The sequence below is a fragment of the Elephas maximus genome, chromosome 15 (genome assembly GCF_024166365.1).
Source record: "Elephas maximus indicus isolate mEleMax1 chromosome 15, mEleMax1 primary haplotype, whole genome shotgun sequence".
Classification (NCBI taxonomy): Eukaryota; Metazoa; Chordata; class Mammalia; order Proboscidea; family Elephantidae; genus Elephas; species Elephas maximus.
In genome coordinates this window covers 13,277,784-13,299,151 of record NC_064833.1, presented here as the reverse complement: position 1 = coordinate 13,299,151, position 21,368 = coordinate 13,277,784, and the positions used below count along the sequence as shown (strand labels likewise).

The 21,368-nt window shown below is 46.4% G+C and overlaps 1 protein-coding gene across 2 annotated transcripts in view; it reads right to left on the bottom strand.

The window, feature by feature from the left end:
* Positions 1–3,246: 3,246 nt before the first annotated feature.
* The window catches only part of ASAP1 (ArfGAP with SH3 domain, ankyrin repeat and PH domain 1), a 362,131-nt gene continuing 344,009 nt past the window's right edge, over positions 3,247–21,368 (bottom strand). For both annotated transcript variants that reach the window (XM_049853747.1, XM_049853748.1), the window contains 4 exons: positions 20,556–20,614; positions 9,285–9,784; positions 7,086–7,208; positions 3,247–5,951 (listed from right to left, as the gene is read on the bottom strand). In XM_049853747.1, coding sequence (XP_049709704.1) covers positions 5,877–5,951; positions 7,086–7,208; positions 9,285–9,784; positions 20,556–20,614 — 757 coding nt within the window. In that variant the 3' untranslated portion in view covers positions 3,247–5,876. The remainder of the gene's footprint in view (positions 5,952–7,085; positions 7,209–9,284; positions 9,785–20,555; positions 20,615–21,368) is intronic.

Sequence of the window (21,368 nt, the reverse complement as noted above, 5' to 3'; positions counted from 1 at the left end):
AGCAGCTTACCTGCCTATCTTGGGCTTGCCAGCCCCTTCAGCTACATGAACAGAAACCTCTATCCTGATCCACCAACTTGAGACACTCCAGAGTCTATGATTGTGTGGGCTGTTTCCTTGATATAAATCTCTCTATAAATATTTTTATACACTTTACTGGTTTTGCTTCTCTAGAGAATCCAGCCTAAGACATCATCCCTCAGGGATGTAACACCCTTACCTTCCCTCCTTCCACACCTCCCTCCTCACCCCTTCAAGGACGTGACACCCTTACTTTCCTCCCACTTGGCACACCTCCCTCCTCTCCCCTTCAAGGACGTGACACCCTTGTCTTCCCACCTCCTCCTCACCTGGCTGAGGAACTCGCTCATTAATACACCAAGACAGAGAAGCAACCAGAAGAGAACACCCTCATTTCCCGGGCGCGGCCTTCCTACCTGCCTCTGAGCCCGGGGGGGGGTTTCCTCTTCAAGTTCCTGTGGCAAACAGGTCACGCCCGTGTCTCGGCCAGCCCTCCTCAGGTGCACCCCATCCCAGCCCTCTCCCCAAGGACCTTGCTCTGCAGTTCTCCTCTGTTCTCTGGCATGTTTTTTTTTTTTTTCTCTCTACTAGATCATCCAGGGCTGATCAGGTTTCACCAGCCCCATCTTTACCACTAATCCCAGCCATGGCCTCCTCTGGCCTGGATCATTGCAGCAGCTTCCCAGCCTGTCTCCGTTCTGCCCCTGCCCCACTACATCCACACCTCTAGAGCACAATTTTAAAACAAGCACCGCATTGCAGTACTCCCCTGCTCTGAACCTTCCATACAAAAGACCAAGCCCACTGCCGTGGAGTCGATTCCGACTCATAGTGACCCTACAGGACAGAGTAGTAGTGCTCCAGTGGGTTTCCAAGGAGTGGCTGGTAGATTCAAACTGCCAATCTTTTGGTTAGCAGGCGAGGTCTTAACCACCGTGCCACCAGGGCTTCAAGCCCTCCATGGGGTCCCTAATGTCCTTGCGTGACCTCACAGGTTCTTTGCGTCTGGCTCCTACCTAAGGAGCCCTGGTACCACAACGATAAGCACTTGGCTGCTTAGCTGAAAAGTTGGTGGTTCTAATCCACTGGCTGCTCCACAGGAGGAAGCTGTGGCAGCCTGCTTCTGTAACGATTACAGCCCTGGAAACCCTATGGACAGTCCTACTCTGTCCTACAGGGCCACTATGAGTTGGACTTGATGGTACCAGGTCTGGTTTTTATGTTTGGTTTGCTGACTACCTGCGTCTGTTCCCATCGCACTACCTGCCCCTGCTCATGCCACTTGTCTCACTAGCAGCTGCCACCTTCTTTCTGGGACACCCCTATTTTGCTGCCTTGGGACCTTGGTCCTTGCTTGCTCCTGCCTGGAATACTTACCTGATAGCCATGGCTTACCTCCTTATTTCAAGGAGTCACCACTCAAGTGCCAGCTCTCAGAATCTGTCCTTAGCATCTATCATTTTCTGACGCTGTATGTCTTATCTTTTGGCCAGTCTCCCCATTAAGGGTAAGCACTTAGGGACAGTGCCTGGGACATCTATGGGTGTTCAAGAAAGATGCTCAATGAATAAATGAACGTAAGAGAAAGAAACTAGATGGCTTCCTTACTAAGAAGCAGCAGTGTCAATTCTCAGATCTGCCAGCCCAGGAGGAAACAGTAAAGCAGCAGACCTGTTAGGAGGCGGCCATGAGTGTAAGAAGCGTGATCTTTGCAGTCAGATGGACTGGGTTCAGATCCTGGCCTTGCATGTTCCTGGGTGTGCAGCCATCTGTGCGCCTCAACTAGCTGATGGACAGTGGGGGAGGTAATAGGATCTGCTGCCACAAACTCGATGCAGTTAGCACAATGCCTGGTCTATTGGATACGCTCTCAAGCTTAGCCCTACCATCATCTCCGTCTGTTAGAGATGTGATCACGTTTGTTCTTGGCCCGAGTAGCGTCTGCTGAATCAACAGCAGATGAGCTGCTGCTTTGTATCTGGCCACTGGAGCTGGCTTCAGGTAGATTTGGATAGAGACCTGTGAGGATTTTTTTTTTTTAAGCAGGTGAAGGACATGATTAGGTTTACATTTTAGATTACTACAAGGATGCATTCAAGGCAGCAAGGCCTAAGTCAGGTAGATCAGTTAGGAAGCCTTTGCATCTGTGCAGCTAAGAGGTGAAGCATCCATCAGCTGAGGTAGGAGGAGTGGAAGGAGGAAGATGGATTTGAGAACTTGCTGGGAGGTAATCTGCAAGACAGATGCAGTTATTGACTCTGGGATGAGGGAGAGGGGAGTCCCAGGTGATTCCATGGCTCCCTTTACCTGGAAAGTAGGTCTGGGTGCCGTGAGGATAAAGAGGTTTGCTAGGATTGGGAGAATGTGCTGGAGCTGGGCGTGGAGGTCACCCAGAAAGGGACCTGCCCATAGATCACAGAAGCCCAGTGGGCCTGAGATGGAACCCAGGCAAGGAAGGGAGAAGGATTTTTTGTTTGGGTCATGGCTGAAGACTGCCCAGAAGTCTGAGGTCTCAGACAGGCCCAGGCTCCTCAAGGGTGAGGGGTGCACCTGCCCCTGGCTGCTGGCTGTACAGGCCAGGCCAGGCCAGGCTTGTGTGTTTAGCTTCCCCCTGTGGGAGTGGCCATATCCTCACCTAGGTACTCCTGTAGGGAAGGCACTCTGTTAGCCCCAAATTACCTTGTTGTTGTTAGCTGCGGTCCAGTTGGCCCTTGACTCCCGGCAACCTGTGCACAATGAAAGGAAGCGCTGCCCAGTCCTATGCCACCCCCGTCCCCGTGACCGGCTGTGGATGGGACCACTATGACCCATAGGGCTGTCCACTGAGTCGCTGAGGACTCAGTGAGAGACTGCAGGCAATTTGCCTGACTTTGGTGGCGGGACCAGTGGTGACAGCAAACGTGTGCTCAGCACCTAGTCTGTGAGGGCCAAGGTGACATCTTCTCATTTAATCCCACCACACGCAGGCAAGCCTCCTCCCCCACTTCTCCCCATCCTGTCATTTGAACAGGAGTGGAAGTGGGTGCCGTGGGGGTAGGAGGAGACCAAAATGCCGAGCTCCATGTCTTGTAAGCTGAGGAAAGTGCTGGCCGCTTGTTTACTGTCTCCAAAGGACTCAGAATGACCTGTGTATCCACACCACTGAGGCTACCAAAAGAAGTCTTCTTGACTTGGTCAGAGCAGCAGCAGACAACTCACAAAAGGGCCTGAGCTCAGATGTTTGGGATCAACTGAGAATATGTTTATTTAAAAGCAATTTTAAATATTAAAAAAAGTAGAAATGAACACATACAGTACTGAAAAATTGTCACATTAAATACATGTGAAATGACAAGTGTACTGATGTCTGATCTGAACATCCAGAGGAGAATTCGGAGTTTAACTCATGGTACTATGGGATTCCTATACAACATGTTGAAGTTCTAGGCAATAAAAAAATAAATAGCAATTGCTGTTCAACAGTAAAAGAAGACACACACTATTTGCAGAACATGACTTTCCCCTCTTGGGGAAAAAAAAAGAAGTAATTAGCTATTTCTTTTTTATAAGGTTCCATACCTTCAAAATACTATATCATATACAAAATTGCAGATAGTGGCTCACTGAGTTTACGGACAGTATTGGATTTAAACTCAACCAAGATCACCAAAGGTATTTCTACCTAGTTTTCCTATGTCCCATAGTAAGCTGGATTAGAGAGAACTCAAATTCCTGATGGAAAACAAAAACAAAAAACCAGAAAAAAAAAAAAAAAGGGTTGGGTGGGGCACTCAAAAAATGTGTTTACGTAAGTTGTGCTGCTAAAGTGAAAAAACAGTAAGACTCTGACTCCACATTATCTTATACATACAGTTTTTGTTTTTAAACCAGTTTATATGGAGATCAGTTGGAAAGGGTCTAGACCACACAAGCGAACAGTTCTTTGATGCCACTTAAAACATGTGACTGAATGAAGTGGCACGCTAAGTCACCTCGGCCCTGATTTCCTGTCATGACACCTGTGTGACTTCGGTGCTGAGGCTGGCCTCAATGCGGGTCACCCACCAGCACATCCACTGATTCCTGGTGCTCCCTCTGGTGTGGGAATTCCCATTTGCAGTGACACCGATGAAGGGGTTGCTGAGAGTCACTTTCCAGTAACAGCTGATAAAATACTTCGCAGGTTTGTCATGCAAGGTTTATTTATTAGGTGGCTAATTCAAGGTTTTCCTAGTATCCACTTCAGCAGAACTAAATTAATCCTCACCAAACACTGTGACTCTATGGAAGAGGCCTTTTCTAAGGGTGTGTGGCTGGAAGTTGTGCTTCTGAGAAACGAGTGTTTCTCACTTGTTGTCAAGACTACCTGCTTAAAAACTGAAGTTTTCTCTGCTGCTGCCCAAGTGGCACATAAGCAAATGTAATGCCAGAACCGCACATGCACCTCGGACTGACTGTGGGGTGCAAGTCCTGTATCCCTTCCCAGAGTTCCGACGGACGGGACAAGACCGAAGCACTCAGGATGCTTTTGATGGTCTGATGGACAGAAAGGCGAGAGGGAGAAAACTCGGGGCAGGAAGCGTGTCTGTTCACAGTGCGATTTATAGCAGCATTCAGAAACCTGGTTATGAACTGACTTGAAGGGAGTGCGTATGCTGGAGAGAGCCTAAGGCCGGAAAGTGTATCTACAGTTGAGGTGTAATAAAGATCACAGGGAAAAGGGTTGGTTCCAGCACCTGGGTTCTAGAGTGGGGAAACTGAGAGATGGGTTGCATTTTTAAATTCTTCATCTTCTTGAATAATCTTTTAAAAGTTTAAATTTATCGAAAGAACAAAACTAAGAAAATAATTAAAAATGGACTCCTTGTATATTTCGCCACATTTGAAGGACGCTTATTCCTAACCTGCTATGTCCATTCAAACTCTGGAGAAAACAAAATGACTGACTAGAAACGCATACTGTTGCAACCTCATAGTTTCCGCTTTAATGGCAATCAAGTTTAAAAAATGTACAGTCCAACCGATCCATACTATTCCTTTATAAAAGGCAGGTTTCAGGTAAGCTTCTAAAGGCATGCATAAAATAGAGCCTCATGTTTTCTGGCGGTCGTGGTTCCTGAAAGTTGAAGTTTATCAGATGTGTTTGAAACTTTTGTCAAAATAGTCATGAAGGATATGTTATTTCTGCATAATGAGGTAATATCTCGGGGTGGGCACTCATCATAAGACAGAAGAAATAGCTCATCTACACCTGCATGAGGCTGTGTGCATTGTAAAATGCCACCAAGGGTTTTGGGTCAGTGACTTTTGCTGAAGGAATAACACTTGCTTTGAGCTGAGCACTCCTCTGTAATAAATACCAAAGTCGGTGTTTGCTTGTAGCTGTAAACTGTGTACACAGATAACTACAGGCTGGTCTGTTATGGAGCTCAAAGTTTCACCTGGAAAACAGAACCCACCTCTTTGCTAATGTTGCACTTTCAGTAACACAATTGAGAATACTGCATTGTTAGGAACAGTCAATTCTAGGCCATTCAACGGTTGCTGGCGACCACTTCTACTTGCAAAACCAGCAGTTCATATACTCCTGCTTCTGTTTGTTTGCTTGTAAAACAGCATAGAGAAAGATGTAAGTGCTAGATGCCAAGCATGGCTTTGGCAAACCAGTAAGGCGCACCGGGTTCCAAGGCTACCGTAATACTGGCGAAGGCAGCATACCACAGGACATATACACACACACTACGTTCACCTCCTGAGGTGGCCCTGGCGTGAGTTTCGGATTCTGTAACAGCAGCTATATACACGTGGTGCACGGGGTGGCATGGAGACGGTGGTCTGCGGGGAGGACGTGGACGATCGGGAGGGACTGCTTCCTGTTAGTCGGACAGAATATGCACGAAGGACACAGGGAAGACCCCCTTCCTCTCAGGCTGTCCTTCGATGTGCCCAATCTGCAATGGAACACGGAGTCGTCAGGCAGGAGGTGGCAGGCAGTCCCCAGGCTGGGCTGAGGGGAGAGCCCTACTCACCCTTCACCCCTGTGGGTAGACCTGAGCTACTGATGGACTACAGACCAGCATCACCCACAGAACCGACACACACCTACACAGGTCTCATCTGCACAGTGGCCCCTGAGGGAGACCTTCTTACCATCTTTATTTTATAGGTGAAAGGACAGGGGCCAGGAGGAGTGGAGTCACCCACCCAGGGTCTCACACAGGTTCCCAGCTCCAGAGTCCACGCTCTATACCACTTTCTAGGCGGGTGCCCTTAGACAAACCTCGCTAAGCCTCTTACGTGTAAAGCGGGGCTAAAAATCCCTTCCTCCCTGGCTTGTCGTGCGCTTACGTTAAAAAAAAAAAAGGAAACGGAATATACACACAGGGAGCCCTGGTGGCACAGTGGTTAAGCATTAAGGCTGCTAACCAAAATAACAGCTGTTTCTTAGAAACCCTATATAGGGCAGTTCTACTCTGTCTTATAGGGTCACTATGAGTCAGAATTGACTCAACGGTAATGGGTTTTCCGGCACATGCGCGCGCGCGCACACACACACACACAGGGTGACACCTGTGAGAGCTGGAGCTCAACGGGTGACCACCTTGTTTTTCTGGGTCTCCCAAGTTTTCCACCTTTTAGTGGAAAATATTTGAGTTTTCCTTCTCTGACGTGTTTCCTTCTCTTACACAAGTTCTGACTTTTGCAAGTTTTACTGTGTGTATCACAGACGTATACGCATGTGTGAGTGTATATACACACATACGTATGAGTGAGCGTATACACACGTGTATGTGAGTGTATACACACATGTATATGTATATGTACATGTGTATATACACACATATATGGATGTGTGTGCGTATAACGGAAGGGCTGCTGTGTATGGAGCACTTGTTTTCCAACTGCTCTGGGAGAAAGGATACAGTGAAAGCTTGAGGTTGAGGGCAGCTGATGGCATTTTATCGTCCACTGCACAGGCCTTTAAACCATGGCTTCCCGCAGACGTTTTCTGATGACCTCAGTGAGATGGGTGCTCACTGCATCCGCCTTCACCGGCTGGGTGGGTGGCGTGCTGTGGTACCTACCCACCATTCCTGGTCCTCCTCGCCTGTGACGACGATCACCTCACCCTCGATGAACGTCAGCTCGTCATCGTTGTCGGCTTGGCAGTCATAAATGGTCTTCACGCGCCTCACTTTATTTTTCCCCTTAAAGAAAAAAGCTAGGTTTTAGCTGAAAGAACAGATGGATGGGAAACAAGGATGTGGGGTTCTCCCATTCACGAGTGGGGTGCCTCAATTTCTTCAGATGTGAAAGGGGGAGAAGAAGGTCACACTGCTTGTGCTCTCGAGGCGTGACCGTCCCTTTCTCTCCCCTCGTGGCAGGGTAGTGTCCCGCGGCAGAGGGTGGGCGTCACTGAGCTACCTTCATCAGAGAGCAAACAGTACGGGAAGCGGTCAAAGTTGGCTTCACGGAAAACCATGAAGCCACTACCCTCCCTCCACCCACCGCAGCAGCTTGCAGCAGTGGCAGCCGTCTTACAATGTTCTAGGGAAACATGACGTAAAGCAAGGCGTGCAGCTTCTGCAGACTGAACGTGAAGCACACACGTTCCTCTGTCCCTTCACGCCAACTACCATATCGGACACGCTGGTTAGAACACAGCAGGGTCTGCCCGAGGTGGGGAGGACTCCGGGGATGCCACGCAGTTCCCCAAAAAGTTTCCATTTTTGGTTGGTTTAGACTTGGCTTTTTATTCTTTGGCCTTCCTGTTCTTGGCAGGCAGGAAGGTGGAAATACAGAAAGCACCTCCTGAGAGACATCACAGCAGCTGGCTAGTTAAACAGTAATAAAAAAACCCAGCTGTCTCTGTACATGGTTTAGGTCAAGTGACTTTTCTTCTGTCCCCTGGAGTCTCCCTTAGCCACCCAACGATCCAGGCTACTTTGTGTAGCTCCCTTCTGGGACTTGCGTGGCGGGGTCTGAGAGGCCTGGTGAACTGTGGCAGTGGTAGGTTTCAATCTTCTCAGCTAGGACCCCGGGGGCAGCCGAGAAGGCCCGTGATGGGGTGTCATTTATAGCGGGGAGGATTAAATGAGATAATGAAACAACTGGGAAGCATGCGGCATGAGCTGCTTACGTCACATTGGTGAGGCCATCCGTGGTCCCTGGGAGACATGGAAGGTTTCCCTCAGGATTATCAACAGCATACACCACACTGAACATGACGGGCTCCACTCCACGGGAGAGTGGGCTTGATTGATTTACCTTGCCTTTAGTACTGATGGAGTTCCCTGGGTGGTACAGATGGTTGAGGCGCTTGGCTACTAACTGAAAGGTTAGAGGTTCAAGTCCACCCAGAGATGCCTGGGAAGAAAAGCCTGCAGATCTACTTCCAAAAAATCAGCCACTGAACACTCATGGGGCAGAGTCCTACTACGACACACTCGGAGTGACCATTAGTTGGAATTTACTTGACTGTCACTTTCTTTTTTGAGTACTGATGTGAGACATTATTTTTTTTTTACTGAAGCGTGAGTAGGACAAAGCTGTCACATACAACGGGAGGTCTTTGGTTTCCCCCCATTACCTGTCCTCCTCAACCTGGGAGGGTGCGAGTGCCCTGGAGGGGTGCAGTGGCCTATGGAATAAACAGCACACATCTCCTTGGTGCATCTCATTTCCAAAGAGATTTGGGGGATAAAAGATAAATTTTATATTAAGATTCATTATGGAATAGAAAGCATTTCATTAAAATGATTGAATGTGAGACTTCAATGGAATTTTGGGTTTGTGGGCATCTTTTGGGGCTTTGACTCCAGTTCCTCCAGGAAGAGGAAGTGAGAAGCCCTGACTCAGAAGATGCTCGAAGTCTGACAGGGAGATTGCACTCTTGTGACTGTGGGAAAGGACAGTTTCATCCCTGAGGTCCCTAGGTAGGAGGTGCCCCTGGCTAAGTACTTACTCCATGCCAGCTAAGTGCTGTTCACTTGTCACTGCATTTAACTGTCCGTGAGCTCAGTTTCTACATTAGCTCTTCTTTGAACATGGGGAAACTAAGTCTCAGAGCACGTAAGTAACTTGCCAAGGCCATGGGGTTATAGTTCACCCTGAAGCCAGTCTGTTATTTTCAACCAGCATCCTGGATTCTTAACCACTAGGCTCCACTCCACCACAATGCTTGACCCAAAACAAGGAAGTATAGCTAGTTAGGTGAAAGCTCTTGCTTTCTCTTGTCTAAGTTGAGCAGATACCCTCCCACCTGGAAACTGGCGCCTACCCACCGTATTGATCTTTCTGGGCAGTGGTACGGGCGTCTCTGGCAGAGTGGGTGTGAGGTCATTGGAGTCTTCAGATGCTTGCTTTTGGAGGGTGTCTCTGGACTGCACGTTTGGGGAGAGATCCACAGGCTGTGACTTCTGAGGGATGTCTGAGGGCTGCTGGACCTTGGGTGAGACCTCTCCCACCTGGGATTTTGCCAGCAGGTCCCCCAGCTGTGGCTTGGGGGGCAGGTCCTTCATCTGTGGCTTGGGAGGCAAGTCTGAGAGTTGGGGTTTGGGCGGCAGGTCGCCCAGTTGTGGCTTGGGGGGCAATTCTCCTGGCTTAGGTGGCAAATCTCCAATTTGGGGCTTGGGGGCCAGTTCCATGGGCTTTGGGGGCAGGTCTCCAGGTGGTGGCTTCTGTGGTAACTCTGCCAACTGGGATGATTTCTGGAAGATTTCGGGCGGGACGTTGGCTTTGTCTAGGGAGAGATGATGGCTGGTTTCCGTCTTCCTTAGTGCCACTGAGGGAGCAATCACAAAGAGGAAACTCAGCAGAACAGAACACAAGGAGGGACGTGCTGCTCTCCCCCGCCAGTCAGAAGGAGGAGGCACAGACATCGCGAAGAGAATGGATTTACGTGAGCACCTGGCACCAAGAACCAAGGCCCGGGCCCAGGCAGCCCGTTTTAAGACACAAGTTTGGAGCCTGGCAGGACTCCACATCACAATTCATATGATTTTATGCCTCAATTATGCAGAAAACAGGAGATATCCAAACTAATCCAGAATTAAAACAAACAAAAAACAAAAATTAACTATAAACACAAAACAGATTATAGAAAATTGGAAAGTACAGAGTTAAAACTTCCCATAAGTCTATCACCTTGGTGTAGCCGTTTAAAATATTTAGATATATTCCTTCTTAGTTTTTCTATATATTTTCTCTAGATAAAGCTTTTTATCCTGCTTTTACCCATAAAATGTTTTAAGAGAATTTGCCACACTACTAAAAGTTCTTTATTAGTGGTATATAATTTTAAATGCTGCATTTTATTCCATTCTACAGCCGCGTCATCATTTATTAACATCCTAATTTTATGATTCATGAAACATACAAGATAAAAGGTAAAAGTTTCTCTTCTCACCATTCCTTCCCCTACTCCCCAAATGATCACATTTTTGTGATGTCATTATCTAGGTACTAATGAACACACACGTGCTTACGAATATATCTTTCTTAAAAACCATTAATGCACACTGTCTGTAACAATTTTTTCCCGCTTAACATTTGGAGACCTTCCAAGTCAGCTCCTCCTCTTCTCTGGAATGGATCAGAGGACTGCACAGCTTGGGGAGGCCGCTACGGGCTCACCCCTTTCCACAGCCCTCTATACAGCTCTGTGCAGTAGCACTGGGGACATAGAGAGCAGTTATGAGTTGACATGTCTCTAATTCTAGGTCCACCACTTACTAGCTGTGTGACCTTAGGCAAATTACACAACCTGTCTGTGTCCCACCTGCCTCATCTCTAAAACCACAGCCTCACAGGATTGTCAAGAGAATTACATGAGTTAATACATGTAAAAAATTTACCAACAGGACATGTATTATATGAGTTTCATCATTTTTCTTGGCTCCACAATCAAGGCCCATGGAAGCAGCAGTCAACAAATCAAGAGACGCACTGTGTTGGGCAAACCTGCTGCAAATGACTTCTTTAAAGTGTTGAAAAGCAAAGATGTCACCTTGAAGACTAAGGTGCACCTGACCCAAGCCATGTATTTTTAATCGCATCAAACGCATGCAAAAGCAAGACAATGAATAAGGAAGACCAAAGAAGAACTGACGCCTTTGAATTGTGGTGTTGGTGAAGAATATTAAATAAACCAGGGACTGCCAAAAGAATGAACAAATCTGTCTTGGAAGAAGTACAACCAGAATGCTCCTTAGGAGCAAGGATGGCGAGACTGTGTCTTATATACCGTGGACATGTTATCAGGAGGGACCAGTTCCTGGGGAAGGACACCATGCTTGGTACAGGGTCAGCAAAAAAGAGGAAGATTCTCAACGAGATGGACTGACACAGTGGCTGCAACAATGGGCTCAAGCGTAACAATGACGGTGTGCATGGCAAAGAAGGACTGGGCAGCACTTTGTCCTGTGGTATAACAGGGTAGCTATGAGTTGGAGCCAACTCAACGGCACCTAATAACACCACCACCACCATCATCATCATTATTCAAAATGGTTCCTTAAAGCTAGGATTCATATTTTTACTCACATTTGTCACTCTGGGCCCTGGTGGCACAGTGGTTAAGAGTTTGGCTGCTAATGAAAAGGTCAGCAGTTCGAATTCACCAACTGCACCTTGAAAACCATATGAGGCAGTCTACTCTGTCCTGTAGGGTGGCTGTAAGTTAAAATTGACACGACGGCAAAAGGTCTGGTTTTTTTGGTGTTGTCACTCTGGCTCCTGGCACAAGGGGCTAGGCACATAGTATCCTCTCAGCGAGGAAGCAGCTGACTCAGCCACATCAAACCAAGGATTTTATCTAAAAATACAAGGTATTCAGAAAGATAGTCTCATAGTTAAGAAAAAAAAAGAGAAGATAGAGCCCGGTGTTGTAAACTGTGACAAACTGCGCTAGGGGTGGCTCTGCGCATGGCCTACCAGCCACATTTCTTCTAAGGAAATCGAATTCAAGGGCATACTGTTCATGGCCTTGAGCTTCACCTGATACGGCCTGGCTCAAAAAGTTGAACTCTGTCACTCAGACTCCCCTCTTGGAAGTCTGAAAACAGGGTTAAAAAAAAAAAAAAAGCCTGAGGAAGGCAGAAATGGGGGGAGAGGCTGGGGATTCCCCCAGGTACCCAGCAAGCACAGCCCTGCGTGGGCCACACTTACGGGGAACAGAAACCCTAAGCAGGCACCATGCATCCTAAACCTCAAAATATGCAAGCCTGTGCACCCCCACTTCTGACTTTGGAATTTATCCTGAAAAAATAATCAAAGACACGCACTGAGATGTCTACGCTGGAGTGTTCAACACGGCGTTGTGCAAAATGGAAAAACTGCCAACTGTCTGCATGTCTGAGTACAACTGCTTAACACATCACGGTGCCACGCGATGGAATGCTATGCAGCCAGTAACAGCTGTTGGGTAGTTGTATCACAGAAAACAGCTTTAACTTACTATTTGGAAAAAAAAAAAAAAAATCAGTTTAGACAGAATTTTTTTTTTTTTTTTTAAATATAAGTATAGAAAAAAGACTAGAAGGATATAGCAAATTGGTTATCTTGGGTAGTATGACTTCAGGTGGTTTACATTTTCTTCTTTTGGTTATCTGTATTTTTCAAATGTTCTACAATAAAATATATTACTTTTATAATAATAAGGAAGAAAATGGAAGAGACAGGCTCTCCATTAGGGGAACCTGTCCAACCCTTGGCTATTTTATTTCCAGGCTAGCTTTGATTTTTCCTGTTTGCAATTAAAGGTCCTTTCTGAACTGCATCAACTCTGAAGGCCAGAAAAGCAAGGTTTTCCGAAGAACTGGATCACACAGAGTACAACGCTAGAGCAGAACACATTAAGAAAAAGGAAATTTCAAAGGGAGACACTGCACTCAAAGGGAGAGTATGAGGCTTTACCAACGTTGACAAGGAGTGTGTAAACACAGGAAAAATGCTTACGCTGAAATGGTAAGTGGAAAAGGCCACGCTGCACACCTGTATGTTCCTTACAGTGACAGCGATGGAAAACCATGTGTTCTCAGAAGAGGTAGGAGCTGTGTTACAGTGGGGGATCATGGGTTCCTTGGTTCATTTAAAAGTGCCTCATGTTTCCATAATATTGCTTTTTATAAAAAAAGTGCTCCACTATAGCTGTCTGTCTACAGTCAAGAAGGCTTTATTTAGCCCTCCTAAAAGGTTTTTTTTTAAAAGGTACCCAAAAGATTTAAAAAACGGGTACAGCTTGGGACAGAAAGGAGGGAGACCTGGCCAGGACACACTGCATGTGAAGATGCCAGCTGGGGTGGATGCCTGGGGGAGGGCAGCGAAAGGCACCCCAGCCCCACCGCCTCACCGTGCAGATGCTCTCTGGCCCTGTGTGGGGAGTCAGAAGTACGCTGTGACACCCTGGGAGAGAAAGTTCAGTGGTTTGATGGCAGCCCCTAAGGGAGGGGTCCAGAAGTACACCGTGACATCCCGGGAGAGAAAGTCCACTGGTATGATGGCAACCCCTAGGGGAGGGGTCCAGAAGTACACCGTGACACCCCAGGGGAGAAAGTCCAGTGGTTTGATGGTAGTCACTAAACTACCAGGTGACTGAGCTGCTTGGCGGTCGCGCTCGAAGCAGCAGCCTCTCCCCATGCACTGTCCCTGCTGAAGTGACAGGGTGTCTGGGGGTGGGTAGGGCAAGAGAGAAAACAAGGTCAGGTATGAAGTGATTATTGTGGAAGATGGGTGATGAGTACCTGGGTGGGTGGATGAACTTCATTATACTATTTTTGTATAGGATTATGGGAAATTCCAAATAATAACACACAAAGAGAGGAAGAATGGCAGTGGAAAAGTGGGTGGTGGTCAGAGGGACAAGGGCCCTGTACCAGCACCTCTGCCCCCTGATAGGATGGTGAGGTGCTGGCTTGAGTAGGTGAGGAGGATGGGTCGGGCACACTGTGCAGGGTCTGCCTTTGCAGCACGGCTGTCACTTCCTGGGTGTCGAGTGCAGGTAGTGATGGCATGGGATGGATTGTGGTCTGAGTCACGAAGATAACAGGAGCAAAGCCCTCCGGTGAGTGTGAGGGTGGGGGGTGAGGGGTTGGCAGTCTGAGGGGAGTGGGAAGGTGTAAAGCAGTGGTCTAGGAGAACAGCCAGTACATGGAACCAGGAAATGCAGTGGGACTGTGCGGCAGTGCTAAGTAACTCTGAGGTCAGTGGTCACGAGTTCAGAGGAAGATCACCTGCTCCCCAGCCACATTCTGTCAGCGCAGTCAGTTAAGTGAATGGAACTGAAGCAGGGAAGGGTGGATACTTTACCAAAGAAGACATTCAGGCAGCTAACAGACACATGAGGAAATGCTTGCCATCACTAGCCATTAAAAAAAAAAAAAAGCAAATAAAAACTACAATGAGATACCATCTCACCCAGACATTACTGGCACAGATCAAAAAAAAAAAACAGAAAATAACAAATGTTGGAGAGGCTGTGAGGAGACTGGAACTCCTATGCACTGCTGGTGGAAATACAAAATGGTACAACCATTTTGGAAAATGATATTGCACTTCCTTAGAAAGCTAGAAACAGAAATACCATATGATCCAGCAATCCCACTCCTAGGAATATATCCTAGAGGAATAAGAGCCATCACATGAATAGACCTACGCACACCCATGTTCACTGCAGGATTATTCACAACAGCAAAAAGGTAGAAACAACCTAAGTACCCATCAACAGATGAATGGATAAACTATGGTGCTTACAATGGAATACTATGCAGCCATAAAGAACAGTGAGGAAGTTGCAAAACATCTCACAACACGGATGAATCTGGAGGGCTTCATGCTGAGTGAAATAAGTCAATCACAAAAGGACAAATATTGTAGGAGACCACTATTGCAAAAACTCATGAAAAAGTTTACACACAAAAAGAAACAATCTTTGATGGTTACAAGGGAAGGAAGGGGAGAAGAGTGGAGGAAAAACACTAAACAAACAGTAGGTAAGTGGTAACTTTGGTGAAGGGTAAGACAGTACACAATACTGGGGAACCCAGTACAATTTGACCAAGGAAAGGTCATAGAAGCTTCATAGACACATCCAAACTCCCTGTGGGGCTGAGTTACTGGGCTGAGGGCTGGGGACCACGGTCTTGGGGAACATTTAGCTCAACTGACGTAACATAGTTTATAAAGACAATATTCTACATTCTACTTTGGTAAGTAGCATCTGGGGTCTTTTTTAAAGTTTGTGAGCGGCCACCTAAGATACATCCACTGGTCTCACCCTGCCTGGAGCAAGGGAGAATGAAGAAAATCAAAGACACAAGGGAAAGATTAGCCCAAAGGATTAATGGACCACAACTACCACAGCTTCCACCAGATGAGTCCAGCACAACTAGATGGTGCCTGGCTACTACCACCGACTGCTCTGACAGGGATCACGATAAAGAGTCCTTGACAAAGCTGGAGAAAAATGTAGAACAAAATTCTAACTCAGAAAAAAGGACCTGACTTTACTGGTCTGACAAAGACTGGAGAAACCCTGAGGGCATGGCCCCCGGATACCCTTTTAGCTCAGAAATGAAGTCACTCCTGAGGTTTACCCTTCAGACAAAGATCAGGAAGGCCCATAAAACAAAACAAGACTAAATGGGCATACTACCTGAGGGTAGGCAGCTCTTCCCCAGGGGAAGAGCTGCCGCCTCAAAGTAGAGTTGACTTTAATGAGATGGATGGAGTAAAGCTTTCGGGACCTTCATTGGCTGATGTGGCACGACTCAAAATGAGAAGAAACAGCTGCAAATATCCATTAATAATCAGAACCTGGAATGTACGAAGTATTAATCTAGGAAAATTGGAAATAGTCAAAAATGAAATGGAACGCATAAACATCGATATCCTAGGCATTAGTCAGCTGAAATGGACTGGTACTGGCCATTTTGATTCGGACAATCATATAGTCTAGTATGCTGGGAATGACAAATCGAAGAGGAATGGTGTCGCATTCATCCTCAAAAAGAACGTTTCAAGAGCTATCCTGAAGTACAACGCTGTCAGTGATAGGATAATATCCATACGCCTACAATGAAGACCAGTTAATACGACTATTATTCAAATTTATGCACCAACCACTAGGACCAAAGATGAAGAAATATAAGATTTTTATCAGCTGCTGCAGTCTGAAATTGATCGAACATGCAATCAAGATCCATTGATAATTACTGGCGATTGGAATGCGAGAGTTGGAAACAAACAAGATCAGTAGTTGGAGAATACGGCCTTGGTGACAGAAACAATGCCGGAGATCCAATGATAGAATTTTGCAAGACCAACAACTTCTTCATTGCAAATACCTTCTCTGACCAACATAAATGGCGACTATACACATGGGACCTCGCCAGAGAGAACACGAAAAAATCAAACTGACTACATCTGTGGAAAGAGATGATGCAAAAGCTCAATATCATCAGTCAGAACAAGGCCAGGGGCTGACTGTGGAACAGACCATCAACTGCTCATATGCAAATTCAAGCTGAAACTGAAGAAAATCAGAGCAAGTCCACAAGAGCCAAAATATGACCTTGAGTATATCCCACCTGAATTTAGAGACCATCTCAAGAATAGATTTGACACATTGAATACCAGTGACCGAAGACCAGACGAGTTGTGGAATGACATCAAGGACATCATCCATGAAGAAAGCTAAGAGGTCACTGAAAAGACAGGAAAGAAAGAAAAGACCAAGGTGAATGTCAGAGGAGACTCTGAAACTTGCTCTTGAGCGTTGAGCAGCTAAAGCAAAAGGAAGAATTGATGAAGTAAAAGAACTGAACAGAAGATTTCAAAGGGCCTCTCGAGAAGACAAAGTAAAGTATTATAATGAAATGTGCAAAGAGCTGGAGATGGAAAACCAAAAGAGAAGGACATGCTTGGCATTTCTCAAGCTGAAAGAACTGAAGAAAAAATTCAAGCCTCGAGTTGCAATACTGAAGGGTTCCATGGGGAAAATATTAAATGATGCAGGAAGCATCAAAAGAAGATGGAAGGGATACACAGAGTCATTATACCAAAAAGAATCAGTCGATATGCAACCATTTCAAGAGGTGGCATATGATCAGGAACCGATGGTACTGAAGGAAGAAGTCCAAGCTGCTCTGAAGGCACTGGTGAAAAACAAGGCTCCAGGAATTGATGGAATATCAATTGAGATGTTTCAACAAATGGATGCAGCGCTGGAGGTGCTCACTCGTCTATGCCAAGAAATATGGAAGACAGCTTCCTGGCCAACTGATTGGAAGAGATCCATATTTATGCCTATTCCCAAGAAAGGTGATCCAACTGCATGTGGAAATTATGGAACAATATCATTAATATGACATGCAAGCAAAATTCTGCTGAAGATCACTCAAAAACGGCTGCAGCAATATATCGACAGGGAAATTCCAGAAATTCAGGCCAGTTTCAGAAGAGGACGTGGAACCAGGGATATCACTGCTGATGTCAGATGGATCCTGGCTGAAAGCAGAGAATACCAGAAGTGTGTTTACCTGTGTTTTATTCACTATGCAAAGGCATTCGACTGTGTGGATCATAACAAATTATGGATAACACTGTGAAGAATGGGAATTCCAGAACTCTTAATTGTGCTCATGAGGAACCTTTACACAGATCAAGAGGCAGTTGTTTGGACAGAACAAGGGGATACTGATTGGTTTAAAGTCAGGAAAGGTGTGCGTCAGGGTTGTATTCTTTCACCATACCTATTTAATCTGTATGCTGAACAAATAATATGAGAAGCTGGACTATATGAAGAAGAACGGGGCATTAAGATCGGAGGAAGACTCATTAACAACCTACGTTATGCAGATGACACAACCTTGCTTGCTGAAAGTGAAGAGGACTTGAAGCACTTACTGATGAAGATCAAAGACCACAGTCTTCAGTATGGATTACATCTGAACATAAAGAAAACAAAAATCCTCACAACTGGACCAATGAGCAACATCATGATAAATGGAGAAAAGATTGAAGTTGTCAAGGATTTCATTTTACTTGGATCCACAATCAACGGCCATGGAAGCAGTGGTCAAGAAATCAAAAGACGCATTGCATTGGGCAAATCTGCTGCAAAGGACCTCTTTAAAGTGTTGAAGAGCAAAGATGTCACCCTGAAGGCTAAGGTGTGCCTGACCCAAGCCATGATATTTTCAATCGCATCATATGCTTATGAAAGCTAGACAATGAATAAGTAAGACCGAAGAAGAGTTGACGCCTTTGAATTGTGGTGTTGGCGAAGAATATTGAATATACTTTTGGACTGCCAAAAGAATGAACAAATCTGTCTTGGAAGAAGTACAACCAGAATGCTCCTTAGAAGCAAGGATGGTGAGACCGCGTCTTACAAACTTTGGACATGTTGTCAGGAGGGATCAGTCCCTGGAGAAGGACGTCATGCTTGGCAGAGTACAGGGTCAGCGGAAAAGGGGAAGACCCTCAACGAGGTGGACTGACACAGTGGCTGCAACAATGAGGTCAAGCATAACAACGATTGTAAGGATGGCGCAGGACCGAGCAGCGTTTTGTTCTGTTGTGCATAGGGTCGCTGTGAGTCGGAATTGACTCAATGGCACCTAAGAACAACAACAACCTGAGGGGCAAGGATGAGAAGGCAGGAGGGGACAGGAAAGTTGGTAATAGCGAACCTAAAGTTGAGATGCGGAGAGTGTTGACACATCATGGGGTTGGCAACCAATGTCACAAAACACTGTGTGTATTGTTTAATGAGAAAACTAATTTGCTCTGTAAACCTTCATCTAAAGCACAATTAAAAAAAAAAAAAATGAAGCAGAGGAGAGTGAGGGAGTGGACGGGCAGTGTTAGGCGTGATTTTAGGGATGGAGTGATGTGTGGCTAGGAGGGAAACAAGGACGTGAAGGGGATGAGAGACAGTGATTACGTGGTGGCATCCATGGACACATCCCCGTGGGGACAAAGCATTGTTGGAGTTTGGGTGCTAGAGGAGTGAGCTGGAAAGGCAGCTGGGATGGACTGAATGGTGCCGTGTGATCAACTGGGTAAAGATTCCAAAAACAAATGAAACGAACAGAAAACCCCAGACCCATTGCCATGCAGCTGATCCTGACTCATAGCGACCCTATAGGACAGCATAGAACTGCCCCGTAGGGTTTCCAAAGCCATAATCTTTACTGAAGCAGACTGCCACATCTTTCTCCTGTGGAGTGGCTGGTGGGTCCCAACATCAACCTTTTGGTTAGCAGCCAAGCAGTTAACCAGCGCGCCACCAGGACTCATTGATAAGGGGGACCAAAACCAAACCTGCTGCAGTGGAGTTGATTCCACTCATAGGACCCTATAGGACAGAGAAGAACCGCACAATAGGGTTTCCAAGGCTGTAATCTTTACAGAAACAGATTGCCATGTCTTTCTCCAGTAAGGGGGATAATGCCTGGGAAACTTGTCTTAAACGTGTCTGAGACAAGGACAGCCCTTTGCACAGAATGTTAAAGGAAAAAAAATCGGAGATAAAGACTCTCTAGGCCCAGGAGTAGGCTTCCTCTCAGTTATCTAGAGGATGACGGAGTAGCCATCTGGCTTCCTTCATCTTTACTGCGTGGGAGCCTGGCTTGACCAGTCAATGCTCCTCCGAACACACTACTTTACGGAAGAACTGTGGAAAGTGGTGAATTTCAACATCCCACCTCAACACTGTTGCTCAAAAGCAGCAGCAGACACTGGGCCAGGGTCAAAGGCGTGGTGGGCTCCAGTCTTGCTGCTGCCCTGAACTCCTGCGAGGCTCAGTCTGCATCTGATGGGTGCCCTCTGGCCTCGCATGGAGATCAAGAGAACCCAGCGCTGCTGAAGGTGGTGTGTTAACTCTAAAGCTAACACACTGCGACCAGGTAAAGGGAACACTATCATTCTTGTCATAAGAAGACTGAACTTTTGGAAAGCTTGTTCAGCGTTAGAGAAAATTTAGTCAAAGGGCTGAGTGTCTTAGCTTGGCAAAGCAGCGGCATCCAGAGACGCTGCTTCTTGCACTTGGTGGAGCACGGGCCTCTCTGCTTTGCACTGCAGATGCCACCCCAGGGAAGGGTGCCTATGCCTCCCACTGGCGAGGGGCTTTCTGAGGCACGATTTCATTCTGCCCCCATTTTACAGAGGAGGAATCTGAGGTTTAGTGAAGCATTGCTTCCTCAAGGCCACAAAGATCGCAAGTGATGGAGCTGGCATCTGTTCCCAGGTCTCTCTGATTAGGTTTCCAAGAGGAGATAAGAACAGTGCCCGCGGGTTATATTAATGTGTCTCTTAAAACAAGCATTGTGTTTTTAAGAAAAAGTACCGTGTTTTGCTCATCGCTGAATTTAAGTTTATAAACACCTTTCTTCATTTAGCAAATATTTTTTGGGTGTCTACTACATGCCAGGAACTGCTCCAGGCATTTGGGACAGACCAATGAGCACAAGGGACAAACATCCCTGTCCTGTCCCCTTGGAGGGTGTAGTGACACTTTAGTTACATGTAAATACGAAAAAAATAAACCTTACCTTTCTGAGGTAGTTTCGGAAGAACTCTTGGACCAAGGGCAGTCTTTGCAGAGCTGGTGCTAATTAACAAATAAGAATCATTTAGGATCTAAAATACTACAATATCAGTGCCCATCACCCACCCACTGCCGTCAAGTTGATTCTGACTCACAGCGACCCCACAGGACAGAGTAGAACTGCCTCATAGGGTTTCCAAGGCTGTAAATCTCTATGGCAGCAGACTGCCACATCCTTCTTCTGTGGAGCCGCTGGCGATTTCCAACCACCGACCTTCTGGTTAGCAGTCAAGCGCTTTAACCACTGCACTACCAGGGCTCCTAACAGTATTATCCAAGGAGATCAAGAGAGTAGGCCGAATTATCTAGAGAATCCTTTTAAAATTCCTGTAGCAAAAGATTATAATCTATTTTCTATAATTCAAAGTCTGCCTGGCTGGGGCGGGGGGTGGGGGGAACAGGGTGGAAAAAAAAAGCGCCTTAGTGATAAAGCCTAACTCTTCCTTCTCTTCAACCTTTTCTGGAGGTAATGACATTTATAAAAGCCCTTGACCCTGTAAATCGTGACCCCAATGTCAGCTACAGCTATTACACAGAAGCAACTCACCTCGTGTGGCCCTGCGAAGTAACTCTCGGCATCCCTGTTTTCAGTAAGGAAACTCAAGTGTACGGGTTTTAAGTGGCTTGCTGAAGGTCACGTGTTTGGTCAGTGGTGGAAGCAGAAATTTAGGCTTAGCTCTGATTTCAAAGCTCCTACTTCTTCTACTATTGTCGGGTGCCACTGAGTTGATTCTGGCTCACAATCACCCCATGTGAC